At 44.7% G+C, this 26,869-nt stretch overlaps 1 protein-coding gene across 1 annotated transcript in view; it reads left to right on the plus strand.

The window, feature by feature from the left end:
- The window catches only part of LOC141167259 (uncharacterized), a 705,047-nt gene that overhangs the window by 82,143 nt on the left and 596,035 nt on the right, over positions 1–26,869 (plus strand). Inside the window, exons 21-23 of the mRNA XM_073654695.1 lie at positions 5,228–5,367; positions 20,940–21,063; positions 24,709–24,852. Coding sequence (XP_073510796.1) covers positions 5,228–5,367; positions 20,940–21,063; positions 24,709–24,852 — 408 coding nt within the window. The remainder of the gene's footprint in view (positions 1–5,227; positions 5,368–20,939; positions 21,064–24,708; positions 24,853–26,869) is intronic.

Consider the following 26,869-nt stretch of genomic DNA (forward strand, 5'->3'; position numbering starts at 1 on the left):
ATTATGCAGTGGACAAACCAGGACAGTATTCCTACTCCAGCCTAACTACTATTTGTGGTTGGAGGCCCTTGGGTTGGTGGCTTACTGCGTCAACCATGACTCAGCACATAGGGCTAATTTTTACAAACCCTATGGACATTGTACAGTGGACAAACCAGGACAGTATTCCTACTCCAGCCTAACTACTATTTGTGGTTGGAGGCCCTTGGGATGGTGGCTTCTTGCGTCAACCATGACTGTGCCCATAGGGCTAATTTTTGCAAGCTGTATGCACATTGTGCTGTGGACAAACCAGGACAGTATGCCTACTCCAGCCTAACTACTATTTGTGATTGGAGGCCCTTGGGATGGTGGCTTCCAAAATAGTGGGTAAAATGGCCTAGTGCGTGCTTGGTAGCAGGCAGTAGGAAATGTTCGAACTACTGCTTTGCGTTAGGCACTAACCGCCTGTTTAAGTGGACTAATGTGGACAGCAGAAGTCAGTCTCTGACCCCTAAAACAGCAGGGAAAATAAACCGGTGCTTTTAAAAAGAAAGGCAGCACAAAATCCTACTACTCTGTGTGCTGGAAAAATATTGCTTTGCCTCTTACAAGAGCTGTTTTAAGATGGACATTGGAAGAACACTTTAACCTCTCCCTACCTAATACACAATCTCTCCCTCCCTGTACTCTAACTTTGTTGTGTGTCTTCAGCTCTGAAAAGAGCTATTTTTTGGTGGTATTATGGAGCTAGTGAGTGCCTCCTTTAACCCTCCGTCACATACAATAGGCCTGACAGGCACATCTCTTTTACTTTCATTTCTCCTTCCTCACCAGATTGTGAGGAAATCCCCTCCCTCCAGGTAGTCTCCTGTCTCTAGCAGCTCTGTGAAACCTCATACCACAGTTGGATTGCAGAGCTTCAGGAGGACAGATATAACTGCGCTAATCTCTCAGGCTCATTGTATGTGAACATGTCACACTCAATAAGGTTGGTATTTTATGTTTTTATTCATCACAATTGTTTATTTAGCTTGTTTTATGAATGTATAGCACAAAGTGTGAGGATATTTCATAGAAATAAGGCAGATTAAAAAAGAAAGTGTGCTGCTCAGGCATATACAGTAGTTCCCTAACACATATTCCTTCTCTTGCTTCAGATTATCTGCTGAAATGGAGAGGAAAATGTACAATTTATCAAAAAACCTTGATGTTGAGGAAGTAACAAACATGCTGTTAGATGATGCAGACCCCACACTGAATGAGGATTTAGGAGAGGAAAGTGAGATTGATTCTCATGATGAGGTGGAAGTATGTGAAGTGGATTCTGAAACAGAGCAAGATGGTGACAGTGTTGAGGATGAAGATGTAAAATCTTATTATATGGGAAAAGATAAAAAAAACAATGTAACAAGAAGCCACTCCAGAAAAAACGTAGGGAACCTCAAAACATTATTACTCACCTTCCTGCAGTTATAGGAACTGCAAGTAATGCAAAAACTGCAGTTGAATGCTGGAATAGTTTATTCACAGATGACATTCTGGACTCTATTGTCACATATACCAACCAATATATAGACATTATAAAGGACAAGTTCATCTGCAACAGAACCATCAAGGCCACAGATGAAATAGAACTGCGTGCTTTTTTTGGATTATTATACCTTGCAGGAGCTTATAGGGCAAATAGACAAAGTTTGGAGGAACTTTGGAGTAAAGATGGGGATGGAGTTGAAAAATTTGGCCTTGTTATGTCCATAACTGATTCAAGCTTCTAATTCGTTGCCTTCGGTTTGATGACAGAACTACCCGAACCGAACGTAAAACACATGACCGACTTGCTCCAATTCGTGATATATTCCAAAAATTTGTTGAAAACTGTAAAAAAAGCTATTGCCCTGGGGAGAATCTCACTATTGACGAAATGCTCCCTGGTTTTCGTGGTAAATGTGCCTTTCGTCAATATATTCCATCAAAGTCTAACAAATATGGAATAAAAATGTATGCCCTTGTTGATGCCAGTAAGACCTACACTTACAACCTGGATGTTTATGCAGGAAAACAACCATAAGGTCCTTACTGTGTCAGCAACAAACCCAGTGATGTTGTAAAAAGACTGGCTGAGCCCTTATTTGGATCGGGTCGCATTATAACAGCTGACAATTGGTTTTCAAATTGTGATCTGATTGATTATCTGAAAATGCAGAAGCTTTCATATGTCGGAACTGTAAGAAAAAATAAAAAAGAATTGCCTACACAGTTTGTAAGTGTGAAAGGGAGACAACAGTACAGCAGTATGTTTGCATTCCATAATGGAAAGGTTTTGGTTTCCTATGTACCACAAGCAAAAAAAATTGTACTTCTTCTATCAACACTTCATGATGATGATGCCATCGATCCTGGGACTGAGGCACAAAAAAACCCGGAGATAATTACATTTTATAATGCAACCAAAGGGGGTGTTGATACAGCTGATCAGATGTGCTCAACTTTCAACGTCAGCAGAAACACCAAACGCTGGCCAATGGTCATATTTTTTGCTATGTTGAATTTGGGTGGTATAAATTTACAAGTCATTTACCTTGAAAACAAGCTTGAACCACTCCGTAGACGATTCTATCTGAAAACATTGGCCCATGAACTAGTGGTTGGAGAGCTACGCAGGAGAAGTATGAAAACAATCGGTATCCCCTCTCGCCTTCAAGTTCAGCTCAAAAGATTCCGCCCAGAAGATGATAGTGAAAATTCACCACCTGCACCACCTCCCAAAAGAAGGAGATGCACCACCTGCACCACGGAAAGCGGAATCAGAAGGCTTTCTAATTATGAATGTCAGAAATGTCATAATGCAATCTGCCTGACACATGCAAAAATGATGTGTAATTCTTGCTCTTTGCTCTGCAAGTGTAATTTTTCTGGGGAAACTTCAGGATCTAATTCTGATTGAATATGTGTTTAATAGTACTTAAGGTACCTTAAAATTAAGTTTGTTTCCATAAATTTTCTTTGTAGAGTTTTTTGACAGAGTCGAACTGGGGACTATTTGGCGGGAGTTTTGAAATGTTTGTATTTCAGAGTTATTAGTTTTATGTTAAGTAAATGGCTTTTTTTGCACCTGATTATGTGTAGTCTCTTTTATTACATCCCTATGAAGGTCACTGATCACTTTTAGAGCACTGAAATTGCAAACATTAGATATTATAGGTATTTTTCTAGCCTGCGCCTGACAGTCACATTGTATGTGAACTCGTTAGAACCGATATTGTATGTGACGGAGGGTTAAACTGTCCCTGCTCGAGTATCTCTCCCTCCCTACTCTACACTGATCTAGTATACACTGCAGGTAGCCCTTAAAAGGGCTTTTGTTTTATCTAGAGGCCTAAACGCTCTCCCTAGCAGCTCAGCGATCTCTCCCTATGCTTATAGAACGCAGGCTCCGGACACAATGTGCACAAAATGGCGACGGCAGGGCTTAAATAGACCCTATGACGCTGGGCAGCCAGCCAATCACAGTAATACCACAACCAAGATGTCTGCGGCATTACTGTGATCGGTTAAGAAGCCGAGCATGTTTAGTGGCTGCAAAGAAGGCGCCAAAACTGCAGGGCGGGCATCCGAATATAGTGAGGCGAGTACACAAATACTCGCAATATAACGAGTAACCCGAATACCGTACTATCCGTGCAAATAGCGAATAGTAACGAATACACTTGCTCATCACTATGAAAGACATTTTTCCATTTCACTTGAAAAAATTAACTTATTTTGAAATTGATTGCAGCAGGACATCACAAAAAAGATGGACCTGGGGCATGTCTACCATTATATAGCATCCCTTCTTCTTATTACAACAGTCTGTAAACATCTGGGAAGTGAGGAGACCACTTACTGGAGTTTTGGGAGAGGAATGTTTACACCATTATTGTCTGATATAGGATTCTATGTGTTCAAGAATCTGGATCTTATGCCAGATGTTTCATTTCATAATGCGCCAAATGTTTTCTATTAGTGTTATGATTGGCCAGTCCATCACCCCAACTCTTCTTCTGTGAAACCATGCGGTTGTGATGGAAGCAGTATATGGTTTAGCATTGTCTTGCTGAAGTATCCAAGGCATTCCTTGAAATAGATGCTATCTGGATGGAAGCATATGTTGTTCTGAAACCTCTATATAATGCTCAGCATTGATTGTGCCTTTCAAGATATGTAAGCTGTCCATGCCATAGGCACTAATGCAACCCCATACCATCAGAGATGCAGGCTTTTGGACTGTGAGCAGAAAATAAGCTGGATGGTCTCTCTACTCTTGAATCCGCAACACACTGCGTATGTGGATTCCATAAAGAATTTTACATTTTGATTCATCTGACAACAGAACTCTCTTCTATTTTAAATGAGTTTGGCTCAGAGAAGATGACAGCATTTCTTGGACTTTGTTGATATGTGGCTTCTTTTTTGCATGATAGAGCTTAACTTGCATTTGTGAATTGCACAGCGAATATTGTTCACAGAAAATTATTTCTGGACTTATTCCTGAGCCCATGCAGTAATTTGCTTGATCGAATCGTCTTCATTGCAGTGCTGTTTGATGGCCCATAGATCAGGATCATTCAGTACTGACCATCAGTCTTGTCTCTTGTGCACTTGGATTTCTCCAGAATCTCTGAATCTTTTGATGATATTATGTGCTGCAGATGGTGGAATAATCAAAGTCTTTGCAATTTTACATTGAGGAATATTTTTCTGAAATTGTTCTACAACTTTTAGACTTAATTTTTTTACTAATATACAGTCATGTGACGTAGTTGAAAATTGATATTCCACCTATTTTTCATTAGTACCACTTTCTTTTTGGAAATGTGTTGTTGTCATTAATTTTTACATGAGTTCTCTTTTTCAAATGAAATGAAAAGATGTCTAACTTTCACCTTCTGATCTGTGTTCTATGTTCTGTTGTAAATAAAACATGGCTATAAGAGATTTCCACATCATTGCATTCTCATTTTCTTTCCATTTTACCCAACTTCCCAACATTTTGGCAATTGGGGTTGTACTTAAACTGAGCAATATGAGCATATTTAAATGTACTTTATATTTTTTATTTAGTAATTATAACATGAATAGATATGAAATATCAGATAAAATGGCTGCCTCTAAAAGAGCAACATTTATTTCAGTGCCTCTGCTATAACACCTGTTACATTTTTATTTATCACCTAATTACTATATTCATTTGTTTCTTCACTAGTCTGTGCGAGCTTAAAAGCGGATATAGTATTTCTTGTGGATGAGTCTTCTAGCATTGGTTCTGGTAATTTCAACAAGGTCAAAGATTTTCTTTATAGAATTGTATCATATTTTCCCAAAATTGGACCCCAAGGTACACAGGTAGGATCAATGTTATGTGCTCTTATCAGTGCTACCAAGTAGTTTTGCATTTTGTTAAGGATTACAAAAAATGTATTGATGAAGTGAATATGAACATATTAATGGGGGATTGTAAAAAATTACCAGCATTACCCTAAAATATAGTTTCATAGTGTCATATTTTGTAAGGTTGAAAGTAGATATTAGTTGATCGAGTTCAACATACAGTATATCCTAACATATTGACCAGTTGAAGGCAAAACCCCCATGGGTAAGATGCTAATTGCCCACATTAGGTGAAACATTTCTTCCCTACTCCACATTCTGCAATCAGACTGACTAGTTTCCTAGATTAATATGCAATCTCCAAAATATAGTACTCATAACCTGCATTATTTTACATATATACATATATATATATTCAAGCAATTCTTGAGTTCCACAATCTCACTGTTCTTACAGTAAAGAATCAGTGTCTGTAATGATGTGATGTTTGTGATGATGATTAAACCTTCTTTCCTCTAGGTGTGAGGGATAACCCTTTATCATCATTGCATGTGGCTTATGTATAAAAAAGATCATTAGAAAGATCTCTGTACTGTTCCTTCATGTTATGGATCTGGGTGGTGGAACCTCTGTGCTGCGGTGCAAGGAGGGACCCAGAGGGGTGTAACTAAGTATCAACTCGGACCGACCCAGGTCGTACGGCGGCTAACGACTCCGTGACCAGGGAGGGACCGAGCAGAGGGACCAGGTGCTACTCTGGGGATGACCTTGTAAGGGAGCAGGTGACTCCCACGGGTCAGATGGCTGAGACTGACCGATACTGCAGATGGGCACAGCGGGCAGGATGACGAGAGGTCCGGGTAGATGAACTGGCAGAGACAGCAGGCGACAGGCGGGAGCCTCTAGGTAGGCTCTCAGGTGGTCACGGCAAGTGACGGGAAGGAGCCTCCGGGTAGGCTGACAGGTGGTCACGGCAAGTGACGGGCAGGATCCTCCAGGTAGGCAGACAGGTGGTCACGGCAAGTGATGGACAGGAGCCTCCAGGTAGGCTGACAGGTAACAGGCAGGTGCTTCCAGGTAAGCAGGCGGATGAGGCCCATAGACAGACTGGCGGACTGAATGGAAGACAGACTGTCGGGCTGGAGACTAGTCAGGCTGGCGGACTGGACAGATAGTCAGCCTGGCAGGCAGGACTAGTAGTCAGGCTAGCAGCGGGACCTGAGAGCTGAAGCAGAGGTTAGAACACTGTGCATCAACTATTGCTCGGGCACCTCCATTTTGGAGGAGGTGCCTTATATATGGGAGGACCTCCGGCAATTGGCCGGGGACTCCTTAGGGCGGTGTGCGCGGCCCCTTTAAGAGGGAGGGAGCACGCGCGCGCCCTAAGCACAGTGCCCGGGAAGCTGCGCACGCCGGCAGCAGAAGCATGTAGAGGAGCGCTGGAGGACGCTGGGCAGGGAGCGTGGCGGTGAGAGGGGGCAGAAACGCCGATGCTACAGTACCCCCCCCTTTACGCCCCCTCTTTTTTAGGCCAGAAAGAAATTTTTCAAGAAGAAGCGGGGCATGAATATTCTCCCTGGGTTCCCAAGTTCTCTCCTCTGGGCCAAACCACTTCCAATCCACCAGGTTTTCCCTCTTACCCTCTTGGTGGCCAGAATGTTCTCTACCTCATAGACGTCCTCAGCGAAAACCGGAGCAGGGGGAGTACCTGGATTGTTGGAAAAAGAATTAAACACAACTGGTTTGAGGAGAGATACGTGGAAGGAGTTGGGAATCCGCAAGGTGGCCGGGAGTTTTAGCTTGTAGGCCACTGGGTTGATTTGTTTGAGGACTTCAAATGGACCGATGAACCGAGGACCCAACTTGTAGGAGGGTATTTTGAGCCGAACATGTTTGGAGGAGGGCCAAACCTTGTCTCCCGTACATAATTGAGGCCGAACCAGACATCTCTTGTCAGCATATCTCTTCATCCGCTCGGAGGACTGAAGAAGTGCGGACCTAGTATTCTCCCAAATGGTGGAAAATTCGCTGACTATAGACTCCGCAGTAGGGTTGTCCACAGAAGCGGAGACGGGAAACGGAATCCGGGGATGTTGACCATAGACTACAAAGAACGGGGACTTTGAAGTAGATTCGCTCTCATGGTTGTTGTAGGAGAATTTGGCCCATGGTAGGAGGTCCACCCAATCGGTATGGTGAGCATTAACAAAGTGCCAGAGGTAGCTGGTAAGGATCTGGTTGATACGCTCCACTTGGCCATTGGACTGTGGATGGTAAGTGGAGGAGAAATCCAGGGTGAAATCCAGCAGCTTACACGTAGCTCTTCAGAAGCGTGAGGTGAACTGAACCCCTCGATCCGACACAATGTGGAGGGGTAGGCCATGGAGACGGAAAATGTGAAGGAAGAAGTCCTTAGCCAGCTCTGATGCAGACGGGAGACCAGGCAGAGGGATGAAGTGGGCCATTTTAGAAAAGTGGTCGGCGACCACCCAAATGACTGTACAGCCGGCAGAAACAGGGAGATCAATAATAAAGTCCATAGCAATGTGTTGCCAAGAGGCAGCAGGTACTTGAAGAGGCAGGAGGTGACTGGCTGGAAGATGTCTGGGAACTTTGTTGCGGGCACGAGACGAACAGGCCGAGACGAAGTCTACCACATCCTTGCGCAGGGTGGGCCACCAGTAATGCCGGAAATGAGCAGGAAAGTTTTCTTCTGACCGGCATGGCCGGAAGTTTAGATGAATGACCCCAGTGAAGAATCTTCTCCCGATCTGGAACTGCTACAAACATCTTACCGGGTGGGAGATGAGTCAGATCTAAGGGGGCCATACTCATCACTATAGAGGGGTCGATGATGTGCGTAGGCTCCTCTTCTAGATCGGAGGACAGGAAGGATTGGGACAAGGCCTCAGCTTTAACATTCTTGTCCGCCGGGCGGAAATGTAGGATAAAGTCGAAGCGAGCGAAGAACAAAGACCACCGGGCCTGACGCGGATTGAATCTTTGGGCATTCTGGAGATATGCAAGGTTTTTGTGATCAGTATAGATGATCACTGGGTATGGAGCCCCTTCAAGCAGGTAACGCTACTCCCCCAGCGTCAATTTGATGGCTAGCAGTTCTCGGTCTCCTATGGAGTAGTTGCGCTCAGACGAGGAGAAGAGTTTGGAGAAGAAGCCGCAGGTTACCATTCACCCGGACGGAGATTTTTGGGTGAGCACCGCTCCGGCTCCGGAGGAGGAAGCATCAACCTCCAGGAAGAACTGTTTGTTGAAGTCCGGACGGTGCAGCACAAGGGCAGAGGAGAAGGCTTGCTTTAAGGAAAGGAAGGCCTCCTCAGCTTCGGGCGGCCATACCTTGGGATTTGCTCACTTACGGGTGAGCGCAGAGATGGGAGCAGTCCGAGAAGAGAAGTGCGGGATGAAGAGACGGTAGTAGTTGGCGAAGCCAGGAATCGCTGAATCGCCTTCAACCCCTCCGGACGGGGCCATTTTAAGACGGCAGAGAGCTTCTTGGGGTCCATTCGTAGACCTGTCTGGGAGATAATATAACCCAGGAACGGAAGGGAGGTCTGCTCGAAGAGGCACTTCTCAAATTTGGCATAGAGGTGATTCTGCCTGAGCTTAAGCAGGACCTGACGAACATCCCTCCGGTGTGTGGGAAGGTCCGGAGAGAAGACCAAGATGTCGTCCAGGTACACCACCACGCAGGAATATAGAAGGTCACAGAAGATGTCATTGACTAATTCTTGGAAGACGGCGGGAGCATTGCAGAGACCAAAGTGCATAGCACGGTATTCATAGTGACCGTCCCGGGTATTGAATGCCGTTTTCCACTCGTATCCTTGACGGATCCGGACCAAGTTATACACCCCACGTAGATTCAGCTTGGAAAAGATCCTAGCGCCCTTAAGACGGTCAAACAACTCGGAGATGAGTGGCAGGGGGTATTTGTTTTTGACCGTGATTTGGTTAAGTCCTCGATAGTCTATACAGGGGCGTAGTGAACCATCCTTCTTCTTGACGAAGAAGAATCCGGCTCCAGCCGGGGAGGTAGATTTCCGGATGAATCTCCTAGCCAGATTCTCCTTAATGTATTCCGACATGGCCCGGGTTTTGGCCTACGACAACTGGTAAATACGCCCACGGGGTGGAGTGGCACCGGGTACCAGGTAGATCGGGCAATCATATGGCCTATGAGGTGGCAGTGTCTCTGCTTCCTTTTTGTCAAAGACGTCTGAATAGGACCAGTAAGGTGCCGGTAAACTGGGTAGATTATCCGGGGTGAGGGGCGGACGAACCGGGCGGTCCGGTACCAGGCAGGTCTTATGGCAATCCTGCCCCCAACGGAGAACTTCACCGGATTGCCAGTTCATCACGGGTTCATGTCTCTGAAGCCAGGGTAGACCTAGCAATAGGGAGTGAGAGAGACCGGAAAGCACATGGAAGGAGATCCTCTCAGAGTGCAGCATTCCCACCTGCAGGGTTATAGGTTCTGTGACGAGCAGGATGGTCACCGGAAGGAGTCTTCCATCCACGGAGGCGACTGCCAATGATTCAGTCAGAAGTTTGGTGGGAATGTGATATTTCTCTACCAGGGACTGGGAAATGAGGTTGCCAGCAGCTTCGGAATCCAGGTGTGCAATTTCAAAGTAGCGGTTCTCTCCCCAGGAGATGGAGACAGACAAAGTCAGGGAAGGAGAGGGTTTACTTTTGCCTAGGATGACCTCTCCGAGCGGTCCTAGGTACTGGCGTTTCCCGGCTTCACCGGGCAGGAACAGATGAAGTGCTCCTTACTGCCACAGTAGAAACAGCTCCCCTCGGCTCGGCATGACTCTTGGCAAGATTGGACCATCTTGGTCTGGTAGACCTGCATAGGTTCGGGCGAGCGTGCCCGGGGAGTTGCTAATTGAGAGACAGGTCTCTGGAAAGTAGGAGCAAGACGAGGAAATCTTCGCTCCCGGGTAGTCTCCTTAGTACTTTCCAGGAAAGGGATGTCGATCCTGGTAGCTAGCGACACCAGGTCATCCAGGGTGGTAGGAATGTCCCGGCCGGCTAACTCATCCTTAATCCGACCGGAAAGGCCCTCCCAGAAGATGGACACCAGGACCTCGTTGTCCTAGGCAAGCTCAGAAGCGAGGGTACGGAACCGTATGGCATATTGGCCCACGGTGAGACTCCCTTGGCGGATACGAAGCAGAGAGGAGGCAGTAGAGGATTTTCGTCCTGGTTCATCGAAGACTTTCCGGAAAGCAGCTAGGAAAGACGATAGATCGGACACCAGGGGATCCCCTCTCTCCCACAGGGGATTTAGCCATGGCAGTGCTTCACCAGTGAGGTGAGACATGATGAACGCCACCTTGGCCCGGTCGGAGGGAAACTGATGTGCCAAAAGTTCAAAGTGCAGGGTGCACTGGTTTATGAAGCCCCGAGCTAGAGCTGGGTCGCCTCCAAAACGAGGAGGTGCAGAAAGCCGGGGGCCTGGGTTGGATGCCGTGGTATTGGTGGGCAGCGGCGCTGCCGGGGCGGGAGTCGCACGACCCGAGGCGGACACAGGAGGAACAGTCAGTGTGTCCAGGCGGGAGTTGACACTCCGCAGGAAGTTCAGGATGGTTTCCTGTTGGGATCTCTGACAAGAAACCTCCTGGTACAGGTCAGAGAGCTATGGAGCTTGGGAGCCACCGGGTTCCATGGCCCGAGCAAACTGTTACGGATCCGGGTGGTGGAACCTCTGCGCTGCGGTGCAAGGAGGGACCCAGAGGGACGTAACTAAGTATCAACTCGGACCGACCCAGGTTGTACGGCGGCTAACGACTCCGTGACCAAGGAGGGACCGAGCAGAGGGACCAGGTGCTACTCTGGGGACGACCTTGTAAGGGAGCAGGTGACTCTCACGGGTCAGATGGCTGAGACTGACCAATACTGCAGATGGGCACAGCGGGCAGGATGACGAGAGGTCCGGGTAGATGAACTGGCATAGACAGCAGGCAACAGGCGGGAGCCTCTAGGTAGGCTGTCAGGTGGTCATGGCAAGTGACGGGCAGGAGCCTCCAGGTAGGCTGACAGGTAACAGGCAGGTGCTTCCAGGTAAGCAGACGGGTGAGGCCCATAGACAGACTGGCGGACTGAATGGAAGACAGACTGTCGGGCTGGAGAGTAGTCAGGCTGGTGGACTGGACTGATAGTCAGGCTGGCGGGCAGGACTAGTAGTCAGGCTAGCAGCAGGACCTGAGGGCTGAAGCAGAGGTTAGAACACTGTGCATCAACTATTGCTCAGGCACCTCCATTTTGGAGGAGGTGCCTTATATATGGGAGGACCTCGTGCAATTGGCCGGGGACTTCTTAGGGCGGCGTGTGCGGCCCCTTTAAGAGGGAGCGCGCGCGCCCTAAGCACAGTGCCCGGGAAGCTGCGCGCGCCGGCAGCAGAAGCAGGAAGAGGAGCTCTGGAGGACGCCGGGCAGGGAGCGTGGTGGTGAGAGGGACGGCGTCTCTACCTGGCAGGGGGCAGAGACGCCGATGCTACACTTCATATATTTGTACATTGTAATAAAATTGCCCATAAGCCTTTGCTTTTCCAAACTGAATAACCCCAGGTTTGAAAACCTGTTTTTATAGGACCTTTCACCAGTTTAAGTATTTTAAACTGTCCATATCATTTAATAGTGGCTACAGAGCTTAATAAAACATTTTTTTTTAGACTTTTTAGTTTCTCATCTCCATTTCTGAGATATCACCTTGGGAAGCTTAGGTTATAATTTATGATAATTCTAACAGAGTATTTGGAGAGATTCTGAGGATGGTTACTCCCTACTCCTGTGAGACATGTAATGACAAACAGCCCTGCTCTCAGTGTTAGAACCCTCCTGTTTGTTTTTTCCATCTTGTGTTTTGCGGTCACGTGACCACCTGCCTTTATATTCCAGCTCCGCCCTTCTGGCTGTGCTGGACTTCAGTGTTGTTGACTGGTTTTCTAGCCAGGTACTTCGGTGCCTATGTCTGTCTGTTTGCTTGGTCCTTCTGGGACCTCTAGTACCTTTTTGTCTGTTTGTCTTTTTGTGTTCTTCAACAACTTCTCTGTTTAGGAGGTGTCCCATTTTTGTTCCAGTCCTTAGTTCTTTTAGGGACCCCTCCCCTTATGCTATAGGTCTTCGTTCAGACTAAGGCGGGTCTGTTCGCTAGGAACAGGCAGCCCACTACATCGTAGGGATTCAGCTTAGTTTTACTGTAGGGACAGCTTTCCCCTTCTTTCCTTAGTACATGTTGCAGATCATAACAGTAAGTCCAGCCCAAAAAACTAAAAGGAAATAAATTCGGGGATCAGTATGGTTTCCGTCCACGATTTGGCTTAACGCTTGCAGGGATTGTCTCTGGAGGTGGCCGAGCTCCAGCATCACGTGAGTAGCAGTTCTGGAGCGCATTTTGTGGAACCCAAGGTAGGACTGCCTGATGTTTTTTATGGTAGACAGCAAGATTTTTTTTCCTTTAAAAATGCTTGTTTGTTATATTTTCGTTTGAGACCAAGGTCTTCTGGGAATGAATCACAGCGCATTGGTTTTATTATGTCACTTTTGCGCAATGAACCACAGGGGTGGGCCTTTTCTCTCCAACCTAATGATTCATGCTTAAGGTCGGTAGAAGAATTTTTTTCTGCTATGGGGCTGTTATATGACGATTCTGATCGAATTTCATCTGCTGAGGCAAGACTCAGGCATTTGAATCAGGGGTCAGGTGATGTTGAAAATTATTGCACACAGTTCAGAAGATGGGCTTCAGAAGTCAAATGGAATGATCCTGCTCTGAAATGTTTATTTCTTGCTGGACTGAGTGAAAGGGTTAAGGATTTGCTAATTGCATTCCCCGCACCTGAAACTCTGCAGGATGCCATGCAATTAGCTGTTCGTGTGGACAGGAGGCTGAGGTCCAGGCTGAATGAGGTAAAGACTCCTGTAATGTCAGGTCCTAGTCCCCAGAAAATCTGCTCAGATGGCGGAGGACCGATGGAGGTTAGGGCGATGTCACTCCGCTCTCAGGAAAGAGACCGGAGGTACGCTGAGGGCTTGTGTCTTTATTGTGGTAAAGCTGACCATTTGATTAAGTATTGTGAGCTTCGTTTAAGTAAAGAAAAAAAAAAAGAGGTCAGGTACGCCCGTATTGCTTGTTACGCTCTGCAGGAGTATTTCTTTCTGGGTGTACTACTTTGCAGGAAAATTTGATTGAATTTCAGGTATTTTTGGATTGTGGTTCAACACTTAATGTGATTGATAAAGGGTTTTTGGAAAAACTTAGATTGAAATCCAAACCTTTGTCATCACCTATTTCAGTGATTGCAATTGATAACACTCCCTTGAAATGTATTACTCACAAGGTTGCTGCATTTCCCCTCACTATCAATGGAGTTCACCAAGAAATTTTGGACTTGGTTGTATTGGATAATTTACCATCTCCGGTCGTTCTAGGTTTGCCTTGGTTAAAACTGCACAATCCTTTACTGGACTGGTCAACTAATGTGATTAAGTCTTGGAGTCCAAAGTGCTATGATAAATGTTGTAATGGTTGCATTGCGGCTGTGGAAAAAGGGGAATTACCGGTACCTATTCAAGATTTTTGTTTTTTTTTTCGGAGGAGGAGTTGCAAGTTTTACCTCCTCATAGGGATTATGAGTGCGCCATTGAGTTTGTTCCGGGAGCTACTCTTCCCAAGAGTCGCTTGTTTAATTTGACTATCCCTGAAAGAAAGGCCTTGGAGGAGTACATACAGACTAGCCTGGCTGCTGGTCACATTAGACCTTCTAAGTCGCCTGTGGCAGTTGGATTTTTCTTTGTTAAAAAAAAAGGACGGGGGTTTATGTCCATGTCTGGATTTTGGTGAAATTAATAAGATTACCGTACGCAATTCCTACCCATTGCCGTTAATTCCTGACTTGTTTAACTAGTTAGTGGGGGCCAAATAGTTCTCTAAAATTGATCTCCGGGGGGCATACAATTTGTTACGAGTGAAGGAGGGTGATGAATGGAAAACTGCTTTTAACACTCCAGTAGGTAATTTTGAGAATCTGGTGATGCCTTTTCGTCTTACCAGTGCACCTGCATTTTTTCAGAACCTTATTAATGACATCCTGAGACCTTTGATTGGTAAAAAAAAGGTTGTGTATTTGGATGACATTTTGATTTATTCACCAGATCTAGAGTCCCATTGGCAGGGTGTACGTGAAGTTTTGCAGTTATTGAGTGATAATTCACTCTTTGCTAAGCTGGAGAAATGTGAGTTCGCTGTGCAGAAAATTATTTTTTTGGGCTACATAGTCTCCAGCGAGGGCTTTGAGATGGACCCTGTGAAGGTTCAGGCTGTGCAGGAATGGCCTAGGCCTATTGGTTTGAAATCTATACTGAGATTTTTGGGTTTTGCCAATTATTACAGGAAATTCATTAAGAATTTTTCTGTAATTGGTAAGCCTCTAACCGATCTCACCAGGAAAGATGCGAATACGGTCCAGTGGACTACTGAGGCCATTGAAGCGTTTAAGTATCTCAAAGAGAGGTTCAGTTCTGCCCCTATCCTTATGCAGCCTGATGAGACCAAGCCTTTTTTGGTCGAGGTCGATGCTTCATCGGTGGGGGTCGGAGCAGTTTTGTCTCAGGAGAACAGGGATGGAGTACATCCTTGTGCCTTCTTTTCGAAAACATTTTCGGAAACCGAACTGAATTATGATGTTGGAAATCGGGAGTTGCTGGCTATAAAACTCGTGTTTGAACATTGGCGTCATTTTTTGGAAGGCGCTAGATTTCCTATTCAGGTTTTCACAGATCATAAGAATTTGATCTATCTGTATGCTGCCAAGCGCTTGAATGCCCGTCAAGCTAGGTGGGCACTTTTTTTTTCTCAGTTTCATTTTTCTGTTACCTATATCCCTGGTACTAAGAATGTTAAAGCCGATGCTTTATCTCACAGCTTCTCTCTTACGATCGGTGCCGAGGAGGAGGAGAGCATTTTATAGAAAGGAGTTGTGGTAGCGGCATTGGACTCCGTTTTGGAGAATGGGATTCTGAAAGCTCAAGATGATGCCCCATCTAACATTCCCCATGGGAGGTTGTTCGTGCCTAGAACCTTTAGGAGAGATTTGTTTGTGGAGTGTCATGAGTCTCGGTTGGCAGGTCATCCAGGAATTTCTGAGACTAAGAGACTTATCAGTCTCAGTTTTTGGTGGCCTGGATGGCAGAAAGAAGTCATCAAGTGGGTGCGTCAATGTACAGTGTGTGCTAGGTCAAAGGCTTCACATACTCCTGCTGTGGGGTTACTTTGCCCTCTGGAGGTTCCTAGTGCGCCTTGGACGCATCTCTCAATGGATTTTATTACTGATCTTCCTGTGTCCAAGGGTTTTACTGTCATCTGGGTGGTCGTGGACCGTTTTAGCAAGATGTGTCATTTGATTTCATTCATTAAGTTGCCCTGCGCCAAGACACTCACTAAGGCGTTTGTTAAGCAGATTGTCAAGCTTCATGGCATTCCCACGGATATTGTTTCTGATAGAGGACCTCAGTTTGTGGCTCGCTTTTGGCGTGCTTTTTGTGACAGGTTGGGAGTCCATTTGTCATTTTCGTCTGGGTATCATCCTGAGTCTAATGGACAGACTGAAAGAAAGAACCAGGATGTTGAACAGTTTTTGCGTTGTTTTGTGGCGGACAATCAAGAGGTGTGGTCTGAGTTTCTGCCTCTCGCAGAATTTGCTCTTAACAATCATACATCCTCCTCTGCTGGGTGTTCTCCTTTTTTTTGTTGTACTGGGAGACATCCGTCTTTTGGTTCGTTCTCCAAATTGGGGTCGGCGGTGCCGGAGGAGGAGAATTTTTACGGTGATTTGGAGAGAGTTTGGACTAATGTATGTTGCAACCTTCAAGAGGCTAACTAGAAGTCCAAGAAGTATTTTGACAGGAAACGTAAGGAGGTTTTGTTTACTGTGGGTGACATGGTTTGGTTGTCCTCAAAGAACCTGCGGTTGAGGATTCCCTCTTTAAATGGACCCACAAACTTAGGGCCCAGTTTTTTAGTGCTTCAGGTTGTTAACCCGTCTGCTGTTAGGTTGGATGTCCCTACTTCCTGGAAGATTAATCCTGTGTTTCATGTTTCCTTGTTGAAAAAGGCTGATGTATCAGATAGGGATGCCACTGTCACAGTTTCTCCTGTGGCAAGATAACTCCTGGGCAAGGACAAATGATGTCTCTGCTCCTAGACTTGTTAAAGCTTTCCACAAGAGGTTTCCGGATAGGCCTGGGCCCAGAGGATCTGGAGGATCCTCATAAAAGAGGGGGTACTGTTAGAACCCTCCTGTTTGTTTTTTTTCCATCTTGTGTTTTGCGGTCACGTGACCATCTGCCTTTATATTCCAGCTCCGCTCTCCTGGCTGTGCTGTACTTCAGTGTTGTTGACTGTTTTTCTAGCCAGGTGCTCCGGTGCCTATCTCTGTCAGTTTGCTTGGTCCTTCTGGGACCTCTAGTACCTTTTTGTCTATTTGTCTTTTTGTGTTCTGCAACAACTTCTCTGTTTAGGAGGTGTCCCATTTTTGTTCCAGTCCTTAGTTCTTTTAGGGACCCCTCCCCTTATGCTATAGGTCTTCGTTCAGACTAGCCGAGGACTAAGGCGGGTCTATTCGCTAGGAACAGGCAGCCCACTACATCGTAGGGATTCAGCTTAGTCTTACAGTAGGGACAGCTTTCCCTTTCTTTCCTTAGTACATGTTGCAGATCATAACACTCAGACTTGATTTCTGAATTGACAGTTTAGAGTACAGCAGAGCTGAGTGTGATTACAAACACTTTTTGAAGCTTTAATTGCACAGGAGACAGTGTATGGGGAGGGGGAATACAGCAGAGCGGAGTTTGTTTATAAACACCTCCTGTTATTATCACATGGCAGTCAGTCTGGTCGGAGGGTGAGTAGGGCTAAGCTGTGTATAATTACAAACACCTCTCCAGCTGCAACTGTCTTCTCACAGTGCTGTCAGCTTTTCTCCTCCCCTACACTGACTGCCTTAAGCTGAAGATGTTTGTTATTACTCTCAGCTCTGCTGTACTCTACACAGTAGGTGCAGAGAACAGTGCTGTCTATCATTTGGTCTCACAGAGTAACTATGTTCTTCCAACCTTTTGGAGGTGTTTTCTTTTCTCCCCTACATGATGTTCCCTGCCTATGATTGGTTAACGTCATGCAGGGGAAAAAGTACAAGTCCCTTGGACTTATCATAAATTATTATCTAAACTTAAAAGACATTTTATTCAGCTCTACAGCCACTATTCCATGATGTGGAAAGTTTAACAAGCTAAAACTGGTGAAAGGTCCTCTATAAATAAAATAAGTAATTTGTAGAATTTTCTATATTTTCATTGAAAATCACAAAAATGCATATTTTACAAAAATCATAACTTCTAAAAATACTTACCCATATACAGTGATCAGTGAAAGCATTAAAAACACTAAAAGGTCTAGTGAACAACACTGAATATCTTGTTACGTTGACACCTGGCATAGAGTGGGCATATAATAGGCATTTACGGTAAGTATGAAAAATGGGCAAGCTTAAGCATCTGAATGACTTTGATAACAGACAAATTGTGATGGTTATATGACATAATCAGAACATCTCCAAAATGGCAGGTCTTGTTGAGTATTCCTGGTAAGTTGCGATAAGTAGTTTCAAAACATAGTCCAACAAAAGAAAATTGGTGAATGGCATCAAGATCATAAATGCTTGGAACTCATCGAAATGTTTGGGAACTAAAGGATAGTCCAAGTCCACAGAAAATTACTATAACACAGGTTGCTGCAAATGGTAATGCTGGATATGATGAAAAAATGTCAGAAAAAAACAGTGCATCATATCTTGCTGTGTATGAAGCTGCATAGCCTCAGAGCTATCAGAGTTCCCTCATTGACATCTGGCTACTTCTGAAAGCACATAGATTGGGCACCTAAGTATCAGAATTGGACCATGGGCAATCGTGGTGGTCTGGTTTGTTCAGGAATGGTTACAGGAAAGTCCAAGGTATTGAATAACCTCTAAATTCAAGTCTAATCCATGTAGACCCCAAATCAAAACCTAAAAGACTTAAAATATCTACATGCTAACGTCTTGGTGGCAGATACCATAGGACTACTTCAAAAGTTTTATGTAGTTCAAGGCTCATCAGTCAGATGTGTTTTAGTGTCACAAAGGAGAACTAAACAATATTTAATGGTTTTAACGTTATGGATGATTGGTGTATATCTCGTTCTTTCTAGGGCTGACAGCATCTGCAATATGTCAAGCTGAGCTTTATTGATTACTTACAGTGCCTTGAAAAAGTATTCATACCTCGTGAAATTTTCCACACACATACTTAAATGTATTTTATTAGGAGGAAAAAAAATTAGATGCATATATACAGTCATGGCCAAAAGTTTTGAGAATGACACCAAAATTATATTTTCACATGATCTGCTGGCCTCTGGTTTTTATTAGTGTTTGTCTGATGTTTATATCACATACAGAAATATAATTGCAATCATATTATGAGTACCAATAGGTTATATTGACAGTTAGAATGAGTTAATGCAGCAAGTCAATATTTGCAGTGTTGCCCCTTCTTCTTCAAGACCTCTGTAATTCTCCCTGGCATGCTCTCAATCAACTTTTGAAACCAAATCCTGACTGATAGCAGTCCATTCTTGCATAATCAATGCTTGCATTTTGCCAGAATTTGTTGGTTTTTGTTTGTCCACCCGTCTCTTGATGATTGACCACAAGTTCTCAATGGGATTAAGATCTGGGGAGTTTCCAGGCCATGGACCCAAAATCTCTATGTTTTGTTCCATGAGCCATTTAGTTATCACCTTTGCTTTATGGCAAGGTGCTCCATCATGCTGGAAAAGGCATTGTTGGGCGCCAAGCTGCTCTTGGACGGTTGGGAGAAGTTGCTCTTGGAGGACATTCTGGTACCATTCTTTATTCATGGCTGTGTTTTTAGGCAAGACTGTGAGTGAGCCGATTCCCTTGGCTGAGAAGCTACCCCACACATGAATGGTTTCAGGATGCTTTACAGTTGGCATGAGACAAGACTGGTGGTAGCGCTCACCTCTTCTTCTCCGAATAAGCTGTTTTCCAGATGTCCCAAACAATCGAAAAGGGGATTCATCAGAGAAAATGACTTTGCCCCAGTCCTCAGCAGTCCACTCCCTGTACCTTTTGCTGAATATCAGTCGGTCCCTGATGTTTTTTCTGGAGAGAAGTGGCTTCTTTGCTGCCCTCCTTGAAACCAGCCCTTGCTCAAAGAGTCTCCGCCTCACAGTGCGTGCAGAAGCACTCACACCAGCCTGCTGCCATTCCTGAGCAAGCTCGGCACTGCTGGTAGTCCGATCCCGCAGCTGAAACAGTTTTAAGATACGGTCCTGGCGCTTGCTGGTCTTTCTTGGGCGCCCTGGAGCCTTTTTGACAACAATGGAAGCTCTCTCCTTGAAGTTCTTGATGATGCGATAGATTGTTGACTGAGGTGCAATCTTTGTAGCTGCGATACTCTTCCCTGTTAGGCCATTTTTGTGCAGTGCAATGATGGCTGCACGTGTTTCTTTAGAGATAACCATGGTTAACTGAAGAGAAACAATGATACCAAGAACCAGCCTCCTTTTAAAGTGTCCAGTGATGTCATTCTTACTTAATCATGACTGATTGATCGCCAGCCCTGTCCTCATCAACACCCACACCTGTGTTAATGGATCAATCACTAAAACGATGTTAGCTGCTCCTTTTAAGGCAGGACTGGAATGATGTTGAAATGTGTTTTGGGGGTTAAAGTTCATTTTCTGGGCAAATATTGACTTTGCAAGTACAGTAATCGCTGTTAAGCTGATCACTCTTTGACATTCAGGAGTATATGCAAATTGCCATTACAAAAAATGAAGCAGTAAACTTTGGAAAAATTACTATTTGTCTCATTCTCAATACTTTTGGCCATGACTGTATATTTATATACCTAATGATTAGGATGAGACACACTAGGGCTGTGTTTCAAACCGCTGAATAGGTGGATTCTTGAGTCATTGATGTGTAAAAGAGTCCATCAAGTTGCAGGATCTGTGCTATGATGCTTCAGGTAATCCTTCGCTGAGAAATCTGGGACGGGTCAGGTCAGGGGATTCGTAGCGCAGTATTTCCAGCACTCCGGCCGGCAGCGCTGGTACAAACACTTCCAAGAAAACTGCTTGCTTCCTGGTGCGTCAGGTAATGAAGGAGGGCGATACCTCTGAAATGTGTAGGATCGCTTGGATTTCTTTTTTGCTCACGGGTGCACCGTAGCAAGTGACGTTACATTAGCTGAAAACAGTAGTTTTCTTGAAAGCATTTGTAATTATTAAAATTATGTTTCATTTTGTAATGATTCTACTGAACTGAACCTATTGGAGTTCATGTAAAAAGAATAATGCATAATTTTTTTAACTAAAGGGAATCTGTCAGCAGGATTTCACCCCCCAAGCTATTTCTATACACAATATATAATTGTATTTAACCATGAATATACGGAATATGCTTTAATGCATAGTGCTGACAAGTAATTGTTTATTAGATTGCTGTTGTTCGATACAGTGAAGAACCAAGAACTGAATTTCATTTGGATCAACACAAGGAGAGGAATTCTGCTTTGAAGGCCATTCGAAACATGCAATATTTGGGGGGCAACACCAACACAGGTAGTTACTCTGTGGACAATGCAGCAAATCTTCTGTTATGAAATAACATTTGGACTTATTTATTAATCTATTGATGACAGTTTTCTCTTTTCTGACACCTATCACATTTTTAAAGAAATCTTCAGATTCATGCTACCGAAATATGGGTAGCATGAATTAGGCACTGAATGCGCACATGTAGAAAGGTAAGTTTTACTCTGAAACGCTGTGGCATTTCAAAGTAAACATACTTTGAAAGCCGGTTGGGGACTATATGTTTCAGCCAACTAGTCTGAATCAGGTCCCCAGCCGGATTCTCTCCACCCTGATCACATTGACTGATCTCTCACTATTTATACACATGGGGACAGATCTTTCAGTCAACTGGAGCAGGGTGGGGAGAAGCTACAAGGAACCTGGCTTGAACTAGTTAGCCTTGACACATTGTCCCAGCTGGCTTTTATGTTTACTCTAAAACCCACAATGTTTCATAGAAAACATACCTGACTGCAATCGGCCAACCAGTGTCTGATTCATGATGCCCATGGTCCGGGCAGCATGAAGCTGATGACAAGTTACTTTTAAGGCTTTCATGTCTCACTCTGTGTAGTCTATCTAGGACTTACACAATGGTAGTTAAAGCGGTATTTCCATCTCCCAGATCCTATTCCAATATGTAGTAGGTAAAAAGAAACAAGTAAAAAGTCAGCTCACCCTTGGAAGTCCCAGAGCGTGGAAAGCCAGCTGAGCCGCAGGATAACTAATCAATCAGAGGAAGGTATGTATCCAGTTGCAGGAGTTCAATAAAATCCCAAAACTTTATTATAACAATTTAAAATGCATATAAGCACAAGGCATAATGTCACACCCACAAGAGGGGTCTACTCAAGGCAGACGCGTTTCAGACCAGGTGGTCCTTAATCATTTCAATGATTAAGGACCACCCGATCTGAAACGCGTCTGCCTTTAAATTGCTATAATAAAGTTTTTGGATTTTATGGAACTCCTGAAGCTGGATACATACCTTCCTCTGATTGAATATGTAGTAGGTGTAATAATAATATTAGCAAATACCTCCAATTAGAAATATAGTATGCAGGAGAAAAGGAAATTCCACACATCCATCCGTAGCTAATATAAAAAAGTTATTTTATTGTAGATCCATTAAAAAATGACAAAAGAACATACAGGGGGATAAAAAACTCACGCTTTTCGAACAGTAAACCTCTCTTAATCATAGCATAATAAAAAAAATCACATTTGCACACATTAAATATTGTAGTTTTCGGACTATAAGACGCACAAGACCATAAGATGCACCTCAAATTTTGAGCTGGAAAATGGGAAAAAATATTTTTAAGATGGGGGTCCGTGTTACAGTCCGAATAAGTCTCTTACCTCGGGCGTGGTGGAGCAGGGGTCAAAGGAGGCAGGGTCCCTCAGGAAGCCAGCAGAAGTGTAGCATTGCAGAGGGCCCTGGGTGGGAGAAGGCGGTGCCCCAGCAGCAGGGGGTTGCGGTGGTGGTGGAGCAGGGTCCCTCCCTCAGGAACCAAACGGCGGAAGGAGCAGTGAGATGCTTTGGGCTTGGTGTCGTTGGTGAAGCAGAGCGCAGTGCATTAATTTTCTGGCAGCCATCTTCCAGAAGCCGTGGTGTACAGGAAAATGGCCACCTGAGCCAGCACATGCGCAGAATGGGATTTCGGCTGCCATTCCCTAAGGCCCACGGCTTCAGGAAGATGGTCGCCTGTGGCAGCGCATGCGCAGTTGAGATTTCGGCTGGGTCAAAATCCCAGTCTGCGCATACGGCCGCCGGGAAAGCTTTGCCTGACCGCCGATACTGGGCCCACAGCATCGCACAGCTTCTGCAGCCGTCGGCTTACAGACGGAGGGACCCTGCTTCCTTGCTATCCCGCTCCACCACCACAGCAACTCCCCGGCAAGCCTGTATTTGGAACATAAGACACATCCCCCATTTTCCTCCCAAATGTGGGGGGAAAAAAGTGCATCTTATGGTCCGAAAAATATGATAGTTTGAAAGAACCAATCACAAACAAGAACATACGAACCAATGGTGAAATCCAAACCAGCAATAATCAAGACATTGGAAACACATGAAGAGGGAAAAAAAATAAAAAAATCTGGGGAATAAAGCTCCCACACCCTTTTTTGCTTTCTCAATTAGAAATGTAGTATAGTTGTTCTGATTAGCTATGTCGCTTACTCCATGTGCAGGGCATTGCAGTCGATTATATACCAATGGTTATGACCACTTATATGAGTTAGTTAGTTGTTAGTGGTTGTAACCATGGATATCTAAGCTACTGCAATGCCCTGCATATGGGGTAAGCGACATAGCTACATTTCCTTTTGGAGCTATTTGCTAATATAATAATAATAATAATTTTAATTTTCATAGCGCCAACATATTCTGCAGCACTTTACAATTTTACAATATTACAATATTAATATTAGTACACTTGCTACATATTGGGATATCATCTTGGAGATGAGAATACCCCTTTCATTCATTTGTAAGATCTACATAAAGAACATTTTTACCACTGTTCAGTAAAGACAGCAGTGCGGCCTACAGCAGCCAAATATTTTATTCTTCTGATTTTTTTAACAAGTCATCAGAGACCTCACTTGTTTGCACCAACAAAAATGGTTCATACTGATACATTTTAGATGCAAGGATTCAGACTTAGGGTATGTGCACACGATGCAGAAATGAAGCAGAAAATTTCTGCATCATTTCTGCATCTCCCTGGCAGAAAAAACGCATGCAGATTGTGCATGCGTTTTTCCTGCAGAATACATGCGGATCCACATGCAGATTGACATGCGTTTCCGCATGCAGATTGACAAGCGCTTTCCAGGCGATTTTAGCATCACCTGGAAAGTGCTTGACAACTAGGTCACACTATATAAATCCATGCAAACAGCATGGATTTATATAGTGTGACCCGAGAGAGTGTATATACTTACCTCTGATGGCCCGCGCTGTCCTGCTTTACAAAGTTCCCGGCTGCCGGCAACTTTGAATTGAAAGACCTGCCGACGTCAGCGTCACGTGACCCGTCACATGACTCTGACGTCACCGCAGGTCCTACAACTCACTGCAAGTGCCGGGAACCAAGCGGGAGCGCTGCGCGGGCCGACAGAAGGTAAGAATACATTTATTTTTTATTTTATTCTTTTTTTACAGCTTTTTTAATGGTACCTGGGTGTGGATGAGACTCTCCTCTCCTCCACACCCGGGTACCATCCGCATATTAGAACGCGCCAATAACGCAAGTACAAATGCTGTCTTGCGGAATTGGCGCGTTCTAATGCAAGTCAATGGCGGCGAAATCGCCGCGTTTCCGCAAAATTAATTGACATGCTGCGGATTTTTGACCGCAGCGTTAACGCTGCGGAAAAATCCGCATCATGGGCACAGCACATGCGGATTTCCATTGGGGAACATTGCTTCCCTTCTACCATGCGTTTTTCATGCGTTTCCGCGGCGTTTACGCAACTGCAAAAACGCCGCGGAAACGCATGAAATATGCATCGTGTGAACTCAGCCTTAAAGCTCATCTGCCACTTTTAGAAATAAAGTTGTAGCCGAATACCTTATAAGCACTTTAAAATGTAACATAATTATCTATGTATCCTGTTAAGGTCGAGGCATTGGACATGTTCTAAAGGAGATGTTTCAAGTGTCTAAAGGAATGAGGCCTTCATCTCCTCATTTGATATTATTGGTGACTGATGGACGATCACAGGATAATGTTATTCAGCCTTCGAGAGTGGCCCATGTCTTAGGTAATGCCATTTTATAATTTACTGTCTCGAAATATACATTTTATTTGATTTATCAAACATAATGAAAGTTTCTATTGTTTTTAAGTCTGTACACTAGTGTTGAGCGAGTATGTTCTATTAACCCTTTCGCCGAATATGCTCGGGCCGAGTTCCGAGTATTTACAGCTGCTCGGTGATCTGTTTGAATTGCTCCTGTGTGCATGATTTGCGACTGTTTGACAGTTTTATTACATGTGAGGAATGTCTGTTTCTTACACATTCCTCACATGTAATAAAGCTGTCAAACAGTTGCAAATCATGCATACGGGAGCGATTCAAACAGATCACCGAGCAGCTTAAATACTCGGTGCTTGGCCCGAGTATACTCGGAACAGAACATACTCGCTCAACACTACTGTACACCACAACATTATTATTGTGATGCTCATGTTTTTACATCTGCTTTGGAGTTTCCATTAGGAGCCTCTCACAGATTTGGCTACATAAACCAGAAACAAGACAAACCTCATTTTAATCAATATGTCCTGTTAGCTAGTGATGAGCAAGCGCTAAAATGCTCGGGTACTCATTGCTCGGGTCAAGCAAATTGGAATACTCGGATGCTCGACCCGAGCAGCGAGCTCAATGTAAGTGTATGGGAAACTCGAGCATTTTTCAGGCGGCTCCCCCCGGCAGTCTGCAGAGGGCCTAAAAATTGCCCAAATCGATGAGAACAGTGCTCAAATGACATGGGAACATCATGGGGAAGACCCCTGGAAGCATTTCTGACTCCCAGATCACTGCTGTCAGCAACGTTGTCAGAGCATTACGCCACTTTTACGGACTCACAATAAAACATACAAAAACGAAACCAAAATGGATTTTCCTGGGAAATATGTTAAGGAACATCCTTTCCAGAGTAATGACTTGTATATAAGGCAAAATAAATAGCCAAAAACAAAAATACTCCTCCACAACTTGGGCTATGTTCACACTTAGCGTTTTTGATGCGTTTTTGCACTTTTGAATTGCTTTCAACCAAGACAAATGCATTCACCAGGAAATGTAATTTTAACATTTTACAACCTTATCTGGCCATGTGGTGTGTGACACATCATCAGACACATGCATACAGTGCTGAAAAGACATGGGAATAGCATGGGGAAGACCTCTGGAAGCATCTCTGACTCCCAGGTCACTGCTTAAAAGTGTGCCCATCATAAGTGATCCTTGGCGCATGCGAAGATGCCTCCCGCCATGCACCTGTCGTTGTAGACTTGCAACAATCACAGTCCACGTTCTTGTCCCACTGCAGCATTCAATTGTCCCTACCCCATTCCTTGGAATGCAAGCGCAAGTATGCAGGCAGCTACCCACCCACCCACAGGCTGCAATACTATACTGCCAAATTTTTGACAGCTGCTTGCACTTGAAATGTGGCCTTTTAGGCTCTTGGAGGCGGAAACTTTTCACAACCTCATGCCGGCGGCTGCCGAGTGTCCATACTCGGTCCCCAGCCACCGCTATATTTCTCGGTATCGCCTCCGCCTTCCACAAGCACGGGTCCCACAACATTACCCGTGTCCTCCCCAGTGCACTTAATGGGAAGGACCGCCTAACCACAAACATGTGGACAGGTGAATTTGGCCAGGGACGGTACGGAGCCAGTCCACAACTTTTTTCGCTAAGAGTTGTATTTAGCTCGGTGAAAGGACTGGCATAGAGGGAAACCGTATCTACCCTGCGTGTCATTTCTCCCAGGAAGTTCTGTAATTGAGCTTGTTGCATAAGCAATGGCAGCCCGTCCAACATCAACTCGCACTTGTCGGTGGAGCTTTGACACACACACACATCTTTTTTTGCGCATTTAATTTCTTGAATACAGAGTTGGACAATGGCCTGATCTGTAATGCGGTTTGAGAAATAACATGCATAAGCATGGCCGATCCACATTAAAAAAGCAGCCATAGAGTGTCCGGGAACCTTCCCCCACACTTTTCTTAGCCAGGGCTGCTTTTCGGCAGGGTTGGACGGGCCC

The sequence above is a fragment of the Phyllobates terribilis genome, unplaced genomic scaffold, assembly GCF_046119375.1.
Source record: "Phyllobates terribilis strain yellow unplaced genomic scaffold, ASM4611937v1 Scaffold_11__3_contigs__length_659146591, whole genome shotgun sequence".
NCBI classification, from domain to species: domain Eukaryota; kingdom Metazoa; phylum Chordata; class Amphibia; order Anura; family Dendrobatidae; genus Phyllobates; species Phyllobates terribilis.